The sequence below is a fragment of the Electrona antarctica genome, assembly GCF_951216825.1.
Source record: "Electrona antarctica genome assembly, chromosome: 16".
In the NCBI taxonomy this organism is placed as follows: Eukaryota; Metazoa; Chordata; class Actinopteri; order Myctophiformes; family Myctophidae; genus Electrona; species Electrona antarctica.
The window spans coordinates 26373455-26393655 of NC_136797.1; the positions used below are offsets into that span (position 1 = coordinate 26373455).

The following is a 20201-nucleotide window of genomic DNA, read 5'->3' on the forward strand; positions in this document are numbered from 1 at the left end:
TCTGCTGTCCACCTTGTGTTCTGTTCTGTCTGTCTGCTGTCCACCTTGTCTTCTGTCTGTCTGTCTGCTGTCCACCTTGTCTTCTGTCTGTCTGTCTGCTGTCCACCTTGTCTTCTGTCTGTCTGTCTGCTGTCCACCTTGTCTTCTGTCTGTCTGTCTGCTGTCCACCTTGTCTTCTGTCTGTCTGTCTGCTGTCCACCTTGTCTTCTGTCTGTCTGTCTGCTGTCCACCTTGTCTTCTGTCTGTCTGCTGTCCACCTTGTCTTCTGTCTGTCTGCTGTCCACCTTGTCTTCTGTCTGTCTGTCTGCTGTCCACCTTGTCTTCTGTCTGTCTGCTGTCCATCTTGTCTTCTGTCTGTCTGTCTGCTGTCCACCTTGTCTTCTGTCTGTCTGCTGTCCACCTTGTCTTCTGTCCATGTTCTGTGCTGTCCGTCTTCGATACATCCCCTCCTCTCTAAACCAATCAGGGTGAACTTGGGATTCCTGGCCAGCAGGGGGAGATTGGCTACCAAGGAGACAAGGTATCTATTTATCTATCTATCTATCTATCTATCTATCTATCTATCTATCTATCTATCTATCTATCTATCTATCTATCTATCTATCTATCTATCTTATGGAAATTAATTAAAAAGAGAAATGTTCTCCATAACTGCTGAAAAAGCAGCTGTCCGGAGTCCGGGCATTAGGAATGCTGACATGACGAATGGAAGAAGTTGCTAGTTGTACAGTACGTAGTATTGACTGTGCTTGGTGTAACATTGGACTATAAATGTACATTGTAAATGTCACACCAGCTAGATTTGCAATGCTCTGGAAACCTCTTTTACTCTTACCTGTGAAATTAAATGTATGTTGATGATATAAGTATCCTTTTATTCTTTTATATGTGAGTTTACTACCTTTTCCACTGCTAACATTCCGAAATCGAATTTGCTAAATGTATATAACATCTCACATCGTGAGAATGCCAAATTGTAACACAGGGGCTGTTATTTATTTCCTTCTCGCATTATTTAAATATCTAGCATGTAAAATGATCTGTAATTCTGTTTTTAAAGCGGTGCCCGTGCAACACACATGCATGGTCATAGACAATCATACTTTGAACACGCATGCACGCACGCACGTGTGCGCACATGCACACGCGTGCAGGCGCGCACGCACGCACGCACGCACGCACGCACGCACGCACGCACGCACGCACGCACGCACGCACGCACGCACACACACACACACACACACACCTCCCTCCACCGGTGTTCTTGCCCCCCACCAGCCCCCTACCCTCTGCAGCTACATTTTCTTTTTCTATGATTTTGGAAAATGTTTTGGCCAGATGTCTTTTGTCCAGGCTATGGAAGATTTTATGTAAAAGCTCCTCTGTACGTAAAAACTGAACCATTTTTCTTTTGTGTTTTGGAAGACAAAGTGGTCTCAGCAGACCTCAGCACAGACACTAAACAGACATGATCTGTGTCTAATGTTTTAGATCAGCCAGTGGGTTGGAGGTTGTCTAATGTTTTAGATCAGCCAGTGGGTTGGAGGTTGTCTAATGTTTTAGATCAGCCAGTGGGTTGGAGGTTGTCTAATGTTTTAGATCAGCCAGTGGGTTGGAGGTTGTCTAATGTTTTAGATCAGCCAGTGGGTTGGAGGGTGTCTAATGTTTTAGATCAGCCAGTGGGTTGGAGGTTGTCTAATGTTTTAGATCAGCCAGTGGGTTGGAGGTTGTCTAATGTTTTAGATCAGCCAGTGGGTGGGAGGTTGGGTTCATCCCAAAGCCTGTCTGAAGCTTTGTTTGTGTGCCAGTTATTATCGTTTTTGAAATATTCCTTAGTTTTGGTTTTGAAAATTCTATTGTCAGTTTGCTTGTGCATACAGGTATTGTGAGGAAAGCTGAAGCTGAAAAGAGTAGAGTGAAAAAATGCATGACATCAGTGAATGAATGATGGTTAAAGGTTAAACAAAGATAATTTGACATTTATTGAGTTTTTTTACTTTAATTCTTTGACCGTTTTACTTTTAGCTTTAGCTGTAGTCTTAGTTCTAGTTGTAATGACCGTGGTTGTACATGTTTTCTGATTGACAGGGCATCCAGGGGGGTCCTGGGTTACCAGGCGTCCAAGGAAAACCAGGACCACAGGTGAGCTCGCCATGATAATGTCATCTAGAACTGTGGTTCTCAACCTGTGGGTCGGGGGGGGGGTCCCCACATTATTTTGGAGGGGTCCCCAGATGAAAGAAAGAAAGAAAAGAAAAATACCATTACTGTATCAAAAGTAATCAACAAACTATACCATAAGAACCGGTCAAACATTGGCCAAATTGCCAAATAAACAAGAAAGAGGCAAACATTGTGAAAATAGCCAAACTGCAAGCTCACAACGCCTCTCAACGCAACAATATTTATCTGTGGAACCAAGTCAGACTAAATGTAATGCCTCAACTCCTACAATTCCTAATGCTTATCAGGGTGAGGGGTCCCCAGTTCAAATATGATTATTTAGCAGGGGTCCCAGGTTCAAATATGATTATTTAGCAGGGGTTCCCAGTTCAAATATGATTATTTTGCGGGGGTCCCAAGTTCAAATATGATTATTTAGCAGGGGTCCCCAGTTCAAATATGATTTTTTAGTGGGGGTCCCCAGTTCAAATAAATTCAAATAGGATTATTTAGCGGGGGTCTCCAGTTCAAATAGGATTATTTAGCAGGGGTACCCAATTCAAATAGGCTTATTTAGCAGGGGTACCCAGTTCAAATAGGATTATTTAGCGGGGGTCCCCAGTTCTAATATGATTCTTTTGGGGTGTCCCGAGTTCAAATATAATTCTTTTGAGGGGGTCCCCAGTTCAAATATGATATTTTGGGGGTCACGTCCTGTAAAGGTTGTGAAGTACTGATCTAGAACTGTGGTTTCAAACCTTTACAGGTTGAGACCCAAACTAGTGAAAATAGCAGATCTTCAAGTCAAAGTGCACAACGCGCCGCTTAGGCGCTGTGTTGCGAGCTTGAAGATCAGCTATTTTCACGACTTCTTCATTGTCATTTTTATTTATGGAATTTAGATTTGAACTTTCTTTGTTTTCAGATGTGTAAAATTATGACTTTTTTTTTCTCCGTAAAGAAATCACACCCGTGTGAAGTGATCTCATTCCGGCCAATCACAATTTGCGTACTCACCTTAAAATTGGACTTAATTTGACTATGATGACGTAACATTTACACTATAACGTAAAATTCTCCATTCATTGTCAATGGGAATTTAATGTTTGTGTAGGACAAAGTTTGTGGACACACACTAAAAGCTGGGCATAGGAGGCCCTCAAAAAAAAGAAAAAAAAACGTTTGAAATATATATATATATATATATATATATATATATATATATATATATATTTATTTTTTTTAAGTGTAGGAAAAGAAAATAGGATTTTTACTCGAGTTGTGACCCAGAAGAATTGGTCTGTGACCTACAAATGTGTAACGGTGATCTAGAATCTTTCACCGCTCTTTTCAGCAGATGACAATCTATGACTACAGGAGGCCATTTTCATGTCCTGCTTCCCTCTGTGTCTTTCAGGGCAAACTAGGAGAGATCGGACCCGCCGGCACGGCTGGCCCCACTGGTCCAGAGGCATGCATATATTTATACAATACATTTATACAAATAGATACAGTATAAAGTATAACCTAAGCTGTGGAATGCCCTACCAGAGGCCCTAAGACAAATCACCCTATTGAGCTCTTTTAAATCACAGCTAAAAACCCACTTGTTCACGATGGCTTTTACTTAAATTATTGATCGTTTTATTTTGTGTTCACCTGTTTACTTGTATTAATATTGCTTATTGTTGTTGTTTTATTCTACTACTGTATTTTAACCTGTATTGGAAAGCACTTTGTAACATTGTTTTAAAAAGTGCTTTATAAATAAAGTTTATTATTATTATTATTATTATATACAATAATGTGCCTATACTGTATGTTGTGTCAATGTTGTGTACACAGTAAAACCTTTGGTTCCATTAATACTCCGGATTGTACTGTCTTCAAAACCTTGCGTGTTAATCATAACGTCATATATTATCACACTCCTAACAGGGTTTCCCTGGCGACATGGGCCCACCGGGAGACAACGGCCTCGAAGGACCAAAGGTGAGTGAAAAGCATTAAAAAAATCAAACCATGGTGGTCGTGGGGTGGGTGGGCGGCGGTACGAGATGAAAGCAAACATTGTGTGTGCGTATTTGTTGTCGAATGGTCAGTCTTTTGAGACGTTCTCTCGCCACCTCAGGGAAAGCAAGGTGCCAGAGGTTTGCCCGGACCAAGGGGAGTTCCTGGATCAGAGGTACGATTTACAGCATACATGGGCAACTGGCGGCCACACTCTCACTTTCACTTAATGCGGCCCGCAGGTTAATATCAGAATACCGATATATTATTGATTTCAGCTTAGATATTATTGATTTAGTATTCTTAAGGCCTAGTATTAAAATGTTATTGTTTACGTCCAATGTATTGTTTATTTAAGTTCATAAAGTAAAAACAAGTACAACTAAATGCATTTGAAATTGAAAAATAGCAGATCTACAAGCTAAAAACGCGTCGCACTGCGGCGCGTTTTGAGCTTGTCTATTTTTGCTACTTTTGTGTGACATAGAATGACAAAGTTGGGCATTAATTTCTGAAAATTGTTAAAATTCAGAGATAAGTGGTTTCTGCCCAACATACAATGCCCAACATGCCCCCTGGAATGCGTTTGGAAATATAGAAATATAGTCCTCTCCATCATCAAAAGTTGTCCACCCCTGATTTACAGTACACATAACATCAACATCAACAAACTATTAGACCGGACTTGCACGGAAGAAATGATCAGTGATCATGACATTATTATGTTTTTGCAGGGAGACGATGGTCCGCTCGGACCACCAGGGCTAACAGGACTTGAGGTGAGTGTTCAGTAAACAGGTTGTGGTGGAGGAGGAGAGCAGACAACAGGAGATCTGCTTCTCCTTTCAGCTGAGCTCTTTGTCTAAGCAGCAGCTACCCCCCGCTGTGCACGCGTGTGCGTGTGTGTGTGTGTGTGTGTGTGTGTGTGTGTGCGTGCGTGTGTGTGTGTGTGTGTGTGTGTGTGCGCGTGTGCGTGCACGCACCCAGGTATATGTATGTATAGTTGTTGTATACTTTACTTTTTACTAGAGTCGAGTGTCTAGGGGGAGAGAGAGAGAGAGAGAAGGGGGGGGGGGAGAGAGGGAGAGATGGAGAGAGAGAGGGAGAGAGAGGGAGAGATGGAGAGAGAGGGAGAGATGGAGAGAGAGAGAGAGAGATGGATGGAGAGAGAGAGAGAGAGAGGGGGAGCGGGAGAGAGGGAGAGAGAGAGAGGGAGAGCGGGAGAGGGAGAGCGGGAGAGGGAGAGATGGAGAGAGAGAGAGAGAGAGAGAGAGAGAGAGAGGGAGAGCGGGAGAGATGGAGAGAGAGAGAGAGAGATGCAGTATACAAACATGCAGTATGCACAATATGTAGCATGCAGGACATGCAGCATGCGTGCCTATTGACTGCATGATAGCAATGTTCAAATTGTGTGAAATAAGTCCCATATAGTGCCATATAACTTACTATTATCAATATATTATGTATTTTCTCAGAGGAATATTAGGTTCACATTGCTTGTCTAAAGCTTAAACCACACCAAAGGGTCGGGACATAACAAAACAGTCCAATGCAACTCATTGAGTTGCAAGGAGTTGCATTGGTGTGGTTGACCTTAACCCATTTTGGGCCGATTTTTGAAAAATAGCATATCTACAAGCTCATAGCGCGGCACCGAGTGCCGCGCTACGAGCTTGTAGGTCTGCTATTTTTGAAAAATCGTGAAAATGTGGCACAAATTTCAGAGCGAACGTTTTTAAATCAAATCTTTGCTTCTGGGAGGGTCCCTGGAATAACATATTTTCTGATGGGGGTCGTTGGCAAATTACATTTTTTTGGGCGTCCTTGACATGAAATATTGAGCACCACTGATATAGAAACATAGCCACATAGGAAAACTTTCAGGATTTAGAAGACATTTTTTAAATTCCGACCTAAAAGGGAAAACAAACGTTTTGTCCCGACCCGACCCTTTGGTGTGGTTTGGGCTTCATAGTGAACAGCATGCACAGAATCCTACATGAATAATGTACAATGAACAATTAGTATTAAGCAACGCACTATACTGTATGTCTTGAAGTCAGGGGAACCTGTGGTAGTTTAGAGATGTATATGGTTGTAGTCAGTATAGCATTATTTAAGTTGTTGATAGACTCACGATGCACCAGGGACGGTAATTCCTACTTTTGGCCACCAGGTGGTGATGACTGAAATCCCCCATTTAAAGGAATACTTCACCCAAAGGAATGTTGCATTCCTGAACCAATAATTCAACATAGCCGCTGTCCGCCGCTGTAGGAGACCAATGCAACACTCTACAAAGGAATAATATAAACTCCAAAACAACGTTCACAGTCTAATCACTGATGAGTTTTAGTTTTGTTTTAGATTGGTCTCCTACTAGTAACTTCAACTAGTCAAATATTGGATTTTTATCTGTCGCCTAGCAACCATCTCTGTCTGTTACCCACCATCTCTGTCACCCTGCAACCATCTCTGTCGCCTAGCAAACATATCTGTCGCCTAGCAACCATCTCTGTCTGTTACCCACCATCTCTGTCACCCTGCAACCATCTCTGTCACCCTGCAACCATCTCTGTCACCTTGCAAACATCTCTGTCTGTTACCCACCATCTCTGTCACCCTGCAACCATCTCTGTCACCTTGCAAACATCTCTGTCTGTTACCCACCATCTCTGTCACCCTGCAACCGTCTCTGTCGCCTAGCAAGCATCTCTGTAGCCTAGCAACCATCTCTGTCACCTAGCAACCATCTATGTCGCCAAGCAACCATCTCTGTCACTCTGCAACCATCTCTGTCACTCTGCAACCATCTCTGTCACTCTGCAACCATCTCTGTCGCCTAGCAACCATCTCTGTCACTCTGCGACCATCTCTGTCACTCCGCAACCGTCTCTGTCACCCACACTGCAACCATCTCACTCCACTCTGTTATTTCTCATTCTGTCTACGGAGCCTGATTTGTTGATATATGAAGGACACACTGACAATGTGTGTCCATCGTTGATGACTTAATCTCTTTTGCAAGTTCCCACTCTTTCTTTCTTTCATTCATTCATTCATTCATTCATTTCTTTCCTTCTTTCCTTCCTCCTCTGTTCATCTCATGTCATTAACTCCGTGATGAGTGGCTAACAAGCTCAGACCAACATATAAACCAATCTGGGGGAAATAAATGACCAAAACAGATTTGTCTGTGGTCAGTGCTGGAGAAAACCATTTGAATAAATATTTTCCCAGTGCCATATTAATCCTCCTATTACAACAGGAATGAGGTTTTACTGTGTGCTTCTGGGCGGAATACACTGTGGGCTTGTAGTGAATTGTGAAAGTTGCCAGTTTTTCCAGTTTTTCCGTTGCATTGGGAAGTTATTTTAATGCCACCGAACCTTTAGAACTTGGCTGTAACAGTTTCTTACTCTGTCTTACTGGACGTGAACCTTTAGAACTTGGTTGTAACAGTTTCTTACTCTGTTTTACTGGACGTGAACCTTTAGAACTTGGCTGTAACAGTTTCTTACTCTGTCTTACTGGACGTGAACCTTTAGAACTTGGCTGTAACAGTTTCTTACTCTGTCTTACTGGATGTGAACCTTTAGAACTTGGCTGTAACAGTTTCTTACTCTGTCTTACTGGATGTGAACCTTTAGAACTTGGCTGTAACAGTTTCTTACTCTGTCTTACTGGATGTGAACCTTTAGAACTTGGCTGTAACAGTTTCTTACTCTGTCTTACTGGATGTGAACCTTTAGAACTTGGCTGTAACAGTTTCTTACTCTGTCTTACTGGATGTGAACCTTTAGAACTTGGCTGTAACAGTTTCTTACTCTGTCTTACTGGATGTGAACCTTTAGAACTTGGCTGTAACAGTTTCTTACTCTGTCTTACTGGACGTGAACCTTTAGAACTTGGCTGTAACAGTTTCTTACTCTGTCTTACTGGACGTGAACCTTTAGAACTTGGCTGTAACAGTTTCTTACTCTGTCTTACTGGACGTGAACCTTTAGAACTTGGCTGTAACAGTTTCTTACTCTGTCTTACTGGACGTGAATCTTTAGAACTTGGCTGTAACAGTTTCTTACTCTGTCTTACTGGACGTGAATCTTTTAATCTTAAATTATATCATAGCCATCACATTTGGATCGCTTGACATAATCAGGTTATTGTAAAAAAGGAATTATATTAAAATATATATATGCACTGCATATTTATTTGCTATTTTTAAACTTGCCATTGCATGACGTCTAAATACTACATTTTACTTTATCGTTTATCAGTGTTAGTGAATCCTCCGGTCAAGCTGTGCAGTTACTGGTTAATTATTAATTAATTTAAAAAAAATTGTTTCAATATAATTCTCGAAACGAATTGTTTTACCTCAAGCGATCTAGTCATACAGATGTGACCAGTCATCTCATAGCGTAGATATCTTCTCATACAGATGTGACCAGCCATCTCATAGCGTAGAGATCTGCTCATACAGATGTGACCAGTCATCTCATAGCGTAGATATCTGCTCATACAGATGTGACCAGTCATCTCATAGCGTAGATATCTTCTCATACAGATGTGACCAGTCATCTCATAGCGTAGATATCTTCTCATACAGATGTGACCAGTCATCTCATAGCGTAGATATCTTCTCATACAGATGTGACCAGTCATCTCATAGCGTAGAGATCTGCTCATACAGATGTGACCAGTCATCTCATAGCGTAGATATCTTCTCATACAGATGTGACCAGTCATCTCATAGCGTAGAGATCTGCTCATACAGATGTGACCAGTCATCTCATAGCGTAGAGATCTGCTCATACAGATGTGACCAGTCATCTCATAGCGTAGAGATCTGCTCATACAGATGTGACCAGCCATCTCATAGCGTAGAGATCTGCTCATACAGATGTGACCAGCCATCTCATAGCGTAGAGATCTGCTCATACAGATGTGACCAGTCATCTCATAGCGTAGAGATCTGCTCATACAGATGTAACCAGCCATCTCATAGCGTAGAGATCTGCTCATACAGATGTGACCAGTCATCTCATAGCGTAGAGATCTGCTCATACAGATGTGACCAGTCATCTCATAGCGTAGAGATCTGCTCATACAGATGTGACCAGTCAGTCATCTTAGAGCACTCTTACGTACAGTAGCAGAGAGTCTATGATGTGTGATCATGTGTATATGATGTGTTATTTTTCATACAGTAGCAGAGAGTCTATGATGTGTGATCATGTTTTGATGAATTGAACATGGTGGACCCTATTGGAAACAAGTGTAATGCTTAATTGGGTCGTCCACTCACAGTTAACAGCCTTTGTATTGAGTTTGTGCTTGAAATGTACTGTAATTCTATCAATCAAAATCAATCAATCAATCAATCAATCAATCAATCAATCAATCAATCAATCAATGTGTATATGATGTGTTCTTTTTCAGGGCAGAATGGGCAGGAAGGGTTTCCCGGGGGCGGTCGGACCAGAGGGAATAAAGGTGAACAGTCAAAAATGGCATATATCTGTTCTGCTTGGCAATATTCACCTTGCAATGAATAGGCTTACGTTTTTACTTCTACTCCACTACATTTCAGAGGCAAATATTGTACTTTTACTCCACTACATTTATTTGAAAACTTTAGTTATTTTGTAGATTTTGATTATTGTTACAAAACATACATTAATTAACCACTTCAGCTCTATATACATTTCGTACATTTGAAACAAGCTCACAACAACAGCTTGTAACAAGCTTACAAGCTCACAGCATGTCACAATGCGACACATTGTGAGCTTGTAGATCTGCTATTTTCAAAATATTTTACAACCATTTTACACATTTGAAAACGTGACATGGGACATTCTGCACAATGAGTAGTTTCCACTTTTGTATTTTAATTACATTTTGAATTCTGGACTTTTACTTAAGATATAGAAGTATTTCTATATTGCATTATTGATACTTTTACTTAAGTAAAGCATTTGAGTACTTGTTCTACCACTGACAACACATATATCTCTGCAGGGAGAACCTGGTGTCGCAGGGACAGTTGGAACCATGGGAGAAAGGGTAAAGACCGCTCTTATTACTTTCATTTGATATAATTATGGCATGTTCATTCCTTTGTGTACTGTATCCCTGCGTCCTGCCCATCCAACCTGGAGCGTGTGTGTATTTCAGGGTCTTGTAGGCTTCATTGGACCTGTTGGCGAGATGGGCCTGGCCGGGGAGAAGGTGAGCTGTCTCGTCCGAGCTCCTGCACACTAAATCAGGAGTTTTCAGTGTTCTAAAATAGTGAAAAGAGCCGATCTACAAGCTCCCAACGCGACACATCGCAATGCATTGTGAGCTTGTAGATCAGCCATTTTCACTATTTGAAATAGGGCTATTAATTGATGTATTTTCTCTTATTTGGGAACCGCTACACTAAATTGTTTGTTGGATTGCTTTGGATGAGTAGACTTGTTCTTCTGTGACTCCTAACGGCTCCATTTGGGTCTATTTTGCACATTTGGGATACAATTTTGTCCAATCAGGAGAGGGAATCGCATAAAGACAATTTTTAAGATACATTTATAGTGTTCCAGATCCAATTTAGTTTTCCAATTTCACTTGTTTATACTGTATCCTGTATGAGTTTTCCCCCGACATATATAGCGATAGCTAATATATAGCGATTTTATCCAAAGCGATTTACATAGATTGTACATTCACCCACACACACACACACTCACACACACACACACACACACACACACACACACACACACACACACACACACACACACACACACACACACACACACTCACACTCACACTCACACTCACACCGACGGTCGAAGGAAACCATACCAGGCACCAACCTGCACATCAGGAGCAATTAAGGGTTCAGAGTCTTGCTCCAGGACACTGCGACACTGACTCTGGGGGGGCCCGGGGTCAATCTGGGAACCTCACGGTTGCCATCCGACCGCTCTACCGGCCACTCTACCCCTGATCCACTGCCGCCTCATACTGACCTGAAAATGCATTTTTCAGTGGTTCTTCGATTTTTCAAAAATAGCAGACCTACAAACTCGTAGCGCGCCACTCGGTGGCACGCTATGAGCTTGTAGATCTGCTATTATTCAATAGCTAAAGCATAACATAATGCTAACACCAAAAGGGATTCCCGCCCAAAATGTGTTAAGAGCTGGAGCCACAGGGGCAACCCCTGTTACTGAACAAACACCATCTATAGCAAACGAATACTATCAGAATATAGAGCTATTTAACACTTATTTTAATAACAAATAAATTAACAATGACGCCCCCTTTAAATGAACACTGATGAGTTTACTGTGAATATTTGTGGATTTTTTTAGGGGGACAGAGGAGAGATGGGAGTTCCTGGACCACCAGGAGAAAAAGGATCAACGGTAAGTGAGAGTGGCGGTGTGTGTGTGTGTGTGCGCGCGCATGTGTGCGCGCCTGCTTGCACGAGTGCGTACGTGCATTCGTGAGCGCCTGCGTGCCTGCTTGGGAGTGCTGAGATGTGGTTTTTCAGATGCACAGAGAGAGCACAGAGAAGAAGGCGGCAGGGGCGGAGGGGTGGTGCACTCCCGTTTGGGCGATCATGAAAGAGAGGCTAAGAAATGCTAAGCTTACATTAAAATGTGTGTGTTATTCCCATGGGAATATATTCATATCTGGGCTCAACACCAGTGTTGTGTGGCACGTTGACAGAAAATGCTTCTGGTTTTAAACGGACTCTGATGGTTTCCTAGACAGCAAAACGCACTCCTGGTTCACAGTTTAAGGACGTCCCCTGAGCTAGAAAAGCACTAACCACTAACCAGAGCTCAATAAGTGATCTCAGTGAGTGAGCTGCATGTTGTAAAGCAGTGTGGCGCCCAAAACGGGATCTGGGGATTCTGGGTTCTATCTAGAGGGTCCCATGCAAAATGTGTTAATATAGCATAAACATCTAAATGTAACCACTCTAGCCAGATTTTATACATCGGTTCTTAAATTCTTAAATAGCCGATCGAAGAGCTCACAACACGCTGCGTCGTTAATTGTGGTTCATTTGACAACGCATCTCTTATGGGGGTCCCTGCCACAGCGCCTTTTCAAATGGTGGTCCGCGGCCAAATTCTATTCGGAGGTCCCTGAATGGAAATCTTTTGAGAAACACAACAATAGTAATGTAATGATTTTCAATGTTCCTGATTATATCTGGCATGGTTTGGCCATGTTCCCATTAGTCTGTCTGTCTATCCATCCTTTGTGTTTCCGTTAAGTCCCTTAAGCACAGTCTGGTTTATTTGTATGAAAACAACTGATGACATTTATTTATTTATTTACTTCTTGCACACCTCTCAAATTGCTGTCCGGTATTTTTTTATCCAATTAACACCACGAACGCCAGGGGATATTTAGGACCATTAAATCAGAGCGCCCGGCGATTTGCAGCAATGGAGCACATTTAGCGACGCACCAGGCGCTATCCCGGATGTAGCTGAAGTAGCTAGATGTAGCCAAAACACCCCCGAGGCGATCGACAACAACGGGAGGTATGATTAATTATAACGCGACTAGCGACAGGACCGCGATGGGCCGCCTAAAACATAATCTTTGATTAGAATTGGACGGATTGATTTAGATCAAGAGTTATTCACGTTTTAAGATTTTCAGTCTCATCCACTATAATGGGGGGGGAACATTTTGGATGACGTCCCAACCGGAAATGACTTCGAATGTTGCCCAACAGACGCTCCCAGCCTGTGGAGCGATGCGCTCTGTTATGATAAATAAAGTTCCGTCCTTTTAGTAATCTCCGTCCTGAGCGTCGAGCGTTACTATTTGATAGGACGGAGACCTCCGTTTATACCGCTTAGGGTGTTAACAATCCAAAATGACATAAATGGGTATCAGTGTTCAAACTCAAAGACCTTTAGTCTTTAGGACCACAGAGGAGGTGTTTTTCTACTTACTGAGCTTGTAGATCAGCTATTTCCACTATTTGTCATTACTAGTCCTTACCCGTTCGAATATGAACACCAAATTATGTACTGTAATGCGATTTAACCCATTTTGACCTGAGATCAGATTCTAAAAATGTCTTCTACATCCTGACAGTTTTCTGAAAAAGCTATGTTTCTATGTCAGTGGTTCTTTGATTTTTCAAAAATAGCAGATCTACAAGCTCATAGCGCGCCACCGAGTGGCGCGCTATGAGCTTGTAGATCTGCTATTTTTCAATAGCTAAAGCATAACATAATGCTAACACCAAAAGGGGTTCCTGCCCCAAAATGGGTTAATAGATCATATTATTGATATATGTATTTTGAGGTGTAATCAGTCTGGTCTCAGAGGCACTTGCCCGTCGGGCAAGTAGTACAACCCTTACCGTCTCCCAAGTAAAAAATACTTCAATGGGAGTCTTCGATTTTCCCAGTATATGTCAATGGGGAAACTTTATTCACTAATACATTTAATAAACCGCATTAATCAATGTCTGTGTGCACAATGCAGATCAACTGGGCAAGCCAGGGGGGATCGGGGGGGTATGACAATAATGACATGCACACAGACAGACCGAGATCTCTAAAATGATTTGGTCTATGGCGAATGTATAGGTTGAACTACTTTGTTTGCGAAAAAGGCTGATCTACAAGCTCACAAATCATCGCTACACGGTGCCTTGCAATTTTCGCCAAAGGTTCCCACATATTTGTCAAATATTTGCCTGGTATGACGTGGGGACAATAGTTTGTGGTAAAGTTTATCATGCCTGACTAATAGTGACTATATCATGATGACATCCACAGTCTACTCCTCTGTCAACCACAGGGCCACAGTGTACAGCAACACAGTTATAATTGAATCCATCCCATGTATGTGAATAGATAAGACATCAGGCATCACTCATCTAGATTCTAGAGACACAGAGCAGCATCTTGGTGATTAATGACCAGTTGTTTTCCATTGAGAACTTAGCCACACACACAGACAGACACACACACACACACACACACAGACACACAGACAGACAGACAGACAGACAGACAGACAGACAGACAGACAGACAGACAGACAGACAGACAGACAGACAGACAGACAGACAGACAGACAGACAGACAGACAGACAGACAGACAGACAGACAGTGTAAAGGGACAGAGAACAAACATGAAGAATTTACAGGAAAACCTTTACACACGCACGCACGCACACAAACATGCGCACACACACACACACACACACACACACACACACACACACACACACACACACACACACACACACACACACACACACACACACACACACACACACACACACACACACACACACACACACTCTCTCTCTCTCTCTTAAAGCTGCTCTCCTAAAGAGAATGTCACAGAATAGACATATATATAGCATATTTAACAACAGCTATGCAGCCGGTTTCAGTGTCATGACTTACTGAGAATAGCAGCGCCATCACTTAGCATTTGATAAAAGTTGGGCCTTAGTAATTGTGCAACATAACTGTACCGGAGGGACGTGCTGCCAAACGCAGAAATGTTTGTTAAAAGCGTTTCACTTTTTCCTTCTTTTTATTACCTCCCTCGAGGGATAATGTTACGATGAATGTGATCTCCAGCACTCAGAGCATTTTTACAGATGTGTGTGTGTGTGTGTGTGTGTGTGTGTGTGTGTGTGTGTGTGTGTGTGTGTGTGTGTGTGTGTGTGTGTGTGTGTGTGTGTGTGTGTGTGTGTGTGTGTGTGTGTGTGTGTGTGTGTGTGTTTCATTTTTTTGTGTGAGTCATTTAAGCCATGAAATGAATTGAGATAAAACAGCACTACATTTTTACTTTGCATTTGCATGTCTTCGTCTATGGTTTTCCTACATACATTCATCCTACGTTATGAGGTTAATTAAAGTTAAACAGATGTTTCCGTGTTTGTAATGTAATTGTTTTGTGTGTGCGTGTGTGTGTGTGTGCGTGTGTGCGTGCGCGTGTGTGTGTGTTAGGGTCACCCAGGGACACCAGGTGGAAGTGGGCCTTCTGGACCACCGGGAAGACCAGTAAGTCACTACTTGTCTCCTCAACTCACTTGCCGTTGTGACGTGAGCCACAGAACCTCGTGTCACCAGGCTGTTGTGACGACGTGAGCCACATTACCTCGTGTCACCAGGCTGTTGTGACGACGTGAGCCACATTACCTCGTGTCACCAGGCTGTTGTGATGACGTGAGCCACATTACCTCGTGTCACCAGGCTGTTGTGATGACGTGAGCCACAGAACCTCGTGTCACCAGACTGTTGTGATGACGTGAGCCACAGAACCTCGTGTCACCAGACTGTTGTGATGACGTGAGCCACAGAACCTCGTGTCACCAGGCTGTTGTGACGACGTGAGCCACAGAACCTTGTGTCACCAGACTGTTGTGATGACGTGAGCCACAGAACCTCGTGTCACCAGACTGTTGTGATGACGTGAGCCACAGAACCTCGTGTCACCAGACTGTTGTGATGACGTGAGCCACAGAACCTTGTGTCACCAGGCTGTTGTGACAACGTGAGCCACAGAACCTTGTGTCACCAGGCTGTTGTGACGACGTGAGCCACAGAACCTTGTGTCACCAGGCTGTTGTGACAACGTGAGCCACAGAACCTTGTGTCACCAGGCTGTTGTGACGACGTGAGCCACAGAACCTTGTGTCACCAGGCTGTTGTGACAACGTGAGCCACAGAACCTTGTGTCACCAGGCTGTTGTGACAACGTGAGCCACAGAACCTTGTGTCACCAGGCTGTTGTGACAACGTGAGCCACAGAACCTTGTGTCACCAGGCTGTTGTGACGACGTGAGCCACAGAACCTTGTGTCACCAGGCTGTTGTGACAACGTGAGCCACAGAACCTTGTGTCACCAGGCTGTTGTGACAACGTGAGCCACAGAACCTTGTGTCACCAGGCTGTTGTGACAACGTGGGCGGGCGGAAAGCCACGTGACAGAAAGCCATGGCTTTCATTTCGAATTGAAGAATGTATTCCGGGTCGAGACCCTGCCTACTCTAGTCTGGAGCAGGGATTCTCAAATGTTTGAAGTTCAAGGACGTGGTAGGCATTATGTATGCCACTTAACTCTGAGAGTGTACGAATGGGACTCAAATGGACCCTTACGGGTTAATTTGGTTCCATTCGTACACTCTTATTGTTTGTTTATTAAAAAAGCCCCCCCACCCTCCCTCTGTTCTTTTCTTACAAATCAAACCCTGGCAGGCCCTATACCACAATAACGCCCCTGTTTTCCGAGGGATATACGTTTCATGTAGCACATTTAAAAACGGCTGTAGTCGACCACAGGTGCAGCACAGGTTAAAAACAGTACAACAAAATAATACAATCAAACAGGATGCGATCAAATAAAAATTAAGCTCAGCTGTGACTAAAAGCCAAGTCGAAGAAGTGGAAGTGGAGGACTTAAAAGCCTCGATGGATGGGGCGGATCTAATGTGAAGAGGAAGGTTATTCCAGAGCCTGGAGATGTGATCATGCTTTTTGGTGCCTGTGAAGAGGCAGAGCAGTCTAGCCCCGACAAGATAGAAGCATGGATCAACATTTCAAGTTGCTTGGCAGAGAGATAAGCTTTTACCGTGGCAACTGAAAAAATTTGATTCTGCTGATTCTCTCCAGACTGGATCAGGAATCTCATGAACATGTTGATCCCTCCCAGCCTGAAGCCACAACAAGGCTGTCATTAGTGTGACATCCAACCTGTGATCCCTCCCAGCCTGAAGCCACAACAAGGCTGTCATTAGTGTGACATCCAACCTGTCGTGGGCTTTAGGCAGAAAAACAAGCATTATTAACCCATTTAGGCCTGACCCCAAAATTTAAAAAAAATCTTCTAAATCCTCCAGTTTTCTGAAATAAATAATTTCACGATTTTTCAAAAATAGCAGACCTACAAGCTCGCAGCACACAGCACGCCTTTAACCCAAAATGGGTTAAAGGCAGTGGCGTGCACAGATAGACACTAGGGGGTGCTAGAGCCCTTTAGGGAAAAACAAAATGCGATACTTGGTACTGTATGTTCAGAAAGGTACTTTGTGCTCTTTAGATACAGTACCATACATCTATATAATTACACAGTGTACACATTGAAAAGCAACACAGCATGTGTTACATGTCTTCTATTATTTTCCAGAAGCAATTACTTTACAAAAGGTCTCAGTCATTCAGAAATAATGTTTGTTCATGAGCTGGTCACTGAGCTCTCATTGATTCCAGTGCATTCTGCCGAACTTCCGGGTGTAGTTTGGCTCCCATGAAAGCATCCATGAAAGTGTCATGGCGCAGCCCAGTCACGTGACCACGTCCATTCCTTCTCTAAGCTTCCTTGGACTACAGTACATGTTGTCTCAGTAAGACAGCCATCCCCTATCCACACAGAGGAGGAGTGCACCAACGCATTATGGGAATGGTAGTCCAGGAAGGAAGTGGGCCCACTGTCCATGACATCATGGACACTTTGAAATACTAAAATATCTAGTAAAAACACAAATTACCCACATAAAAACCCCAGGAAAGTGTTTCTTGTCTCCCAAACATCATTAAAATAAGATCTGGTTGCAAAAGGGGTGAAGTGGCCCTTTAAGTGAAGGTGGGGGCTGCATGTGGCCCCCGGGCCGCCAGTTGCCTCTGTGAGGCTCATGAGATCTGGCGGCCTCCTGCTGGAGCCGCATCAGCACCCCGTCAGTCAAAACACCAACACCTCTGACCAATTAGAAGTTGACCCTGCTCCCTTTTAGCCCTGCCACGGTCCAACTTTGGCCGGGGGTTGGGGCGAGCGCCGGTGCGAGGCAGGGGGGCCACACCGAGTCACCAAAACAAACATAAATACGGAGCTCTGGGGGGTCCGAAGAGCACGTTGCCCTTAAATTGGGGATGAGTGACAGATTTAACAACAAACGGCAGAGTGTGCTCCCGAGGTCACCCCTGGGGGGGTGTTTGCTTTATATCGCACCCCTCTCTCTCTTATCCTCTTCATTTTCTCCTTCTATGTTTCTGTCGTCGCTCACAGGGCCTGTCTGGATCTCGCGGGCCCATCGGTGCCAGAGGACCTAAAGGAAGACGGGTAAGGTTTCACTTTCACACCTTTCCTCCATTCAATTATGTGAGTGTGTAATGAGGGGGAAAAAACACAACATGTCATCCAGCATAACATAAGTGTTAATGTAATAACTGATTACTGTGTATCACGTGTGTGTGTGTGTGTGTGTGTGTGTGCGCGTGCGTGTGCATGTTTGCGTGCGTGCATGTTTGTGTGCATGCGTGCGTGCGTGCGTGCGTGCATGTTTGCGTGCGTGCATGTTTGCGTGCGTGCGTGCGTGCGTGCGTGCGTGCGTGCGTGCGTGCGTGCGTGCGTGCGTGCGTGCGTGCGTGCGTGGTACGCGCCCACAGGAGTGCGTGCGTGTGTGTGCTAGTGGGTCACAGTTATCGCTGGTGTTGTTGAGACAGAGTGGATACATGTTGTAATGAAGTGATATGGAAGTGCCTGTGCAGTGATGTCATCCTGAGTGTTTACTGGACACGGGGTGCATACTCACACACATTCCGTTGCAGCGGTTCTCAAAGTGGGGTCCGGGGACCCTCCGGCGTTCCTTGAGGGGGTCCCAGGGGGGGTCCCCCAGCTAAATGATTGATGGGGGTTCCAGGGTGACCCCCGGCTTTAATGATTAACCCATTTAGACCTGAGGACGCATCTGTGTCACCTTATAGCTTTTGACCACTTTAACCGTTATTTTAAACTTAAGCTGTTGGAAAATAGCAGATCTACAAGCTCGTACATCTGCTATTTTTTTTTAAATTGTGAAAATGTGGCGCAAATCTTTGAATATATATTCTATCACAGCGAACGTTTTTAACTCAAACCCTTGCTTCTGGGTTGGTCCCTGGAACAACATATTTTCAGATGGGGGTCGGCGGCCAAAAACAGATAATTCTGGGGGTCCTTTGACATGAAAAAGTGTGAAAATGTCTGATATAGAAACATACGTTTTTCAGAAAAATGTCATGATTTTAGAAGACATCTTATAGAATCTGGTCTCAGGTCTTAAATGATTAATAGTAGGGGGGGAAACAGTGGAACCTTTCAGGTCTGGAACCCGGGAGAGTGTAAACAACCAGCCGTCAGCTGGGTGCCCCAGCTGGTCGCTGCTTAGATGCTTGTACAGTACGTGATGATGAGCAGTGGTGGAAAGTAACTAAGTACATTTACTTAAGTACTGTTCTTAACCCATTTAGGCCTGAGTTTAAAACATTCACTTTGAAAGAATATATATTCAAAGATTTGCGCCACATTTTTACGATTTTTCAAAAATAGCAGACCTACAAGCTCGTAGCACGCCACTCGGTGGCTCGCTATGAGCTTGTAGATCTGCTATTTTTCAATAGCTAAATTATAACGTAATGTTTAAAACACCAAAAGGGGTTCCCGCCCAAAATGGTAAAAAAAGTAAAAAAATGTTCTACTTTACTTGAGTATGTCAAATCTTCAGTACTTTTTACTTCTACTCCACTACATTGCAGAGGCAAATATTTACTCCATTACAATTATTTGACACCTTTTAGTTACTATTTCCTTTGTAGATTTTGATTATTATTACAAAACATACAGTAACCACTTAATCCCTATTATACATTTCGGCCATTTGAATATTCGTTTTAGGGCGTTAAGGTGTTTTTGACAGGGGGCGGGGGCATTCGAGCATGGGGCTACAGTAAATATGTATTTTTTTACAAAATGTTATGATTTATTTTTTTATTATTTACTATAGTCCTACTAGAGTCAACTAGACCCCAAGAAATTACATCTGGCCACAAAAGATCACGGGATCTACTGAATGTGTCGAACTGACATACTGAGCCTATGACTCACAGTGTGGCTTCCCCCCAGTAAGCTACCTTCACATTCAGTAGATCCTGTGATTTTTTTATGGCCAGATGTAATTTCTTGGGGTCTAGTAGGACTATAGTAAATAATAAAAAAAA

The 20201-nt window shown here is 43.3% G+C and overlaps 1 protein-coding gene across 1 annotated transcript in view; it reads left to right on the forward strand.

The window, feature by feature from the left end:
- Positions 1 to 20201, forward strand: part of LOC306940080 (uncharacterized protein) — a 132428-nt gene that overhangs the window by 82236 nt on the left and 29991 nt on the right. Inside the window, exons 17-28 of the mRNA XM_079525044.1 lie at positions 467 to 520; positions 2089 to 2142; positions 3581 to 3634; positions 4102 to 4155; positions 4295 to 4348; positions 4908 to 4952; positions 9616 to 9669; positions 10198 to 10242; positions 10354 to 10407; positions 11538 to 11591; positions 15177 to 15230; positions 18232 to 18285. Coding sequence (XP_079381170.1) covers positions 467 to 520; positions 2089 to 2142; positions 3581 to 3634; positions 4102 to 4155; positions 4295 to 4348; positions 4908 to 4952; positions 9616 to 9669; positions 10198 to 10242; positions 10354 to 10407; positions 11538 to 11591; positions 15177 to 15230; positions 18232 to 18285 — 630 coding nt within the window. The remainder of the gene's footprint in view (positions 1 to 466; positions 521 to 2088; positions 2143 to 3580; positions 3635 to 4101; positions 4156 to 4294; positions 4349 to 4907; positions 4953 to 9615; positions 9670 to 10197; positions 10243 to 10353; positions 10408 to 11537; positions 11592 to 15176; positions 15231 to 18231; positions 18286 to 20201) is intronic.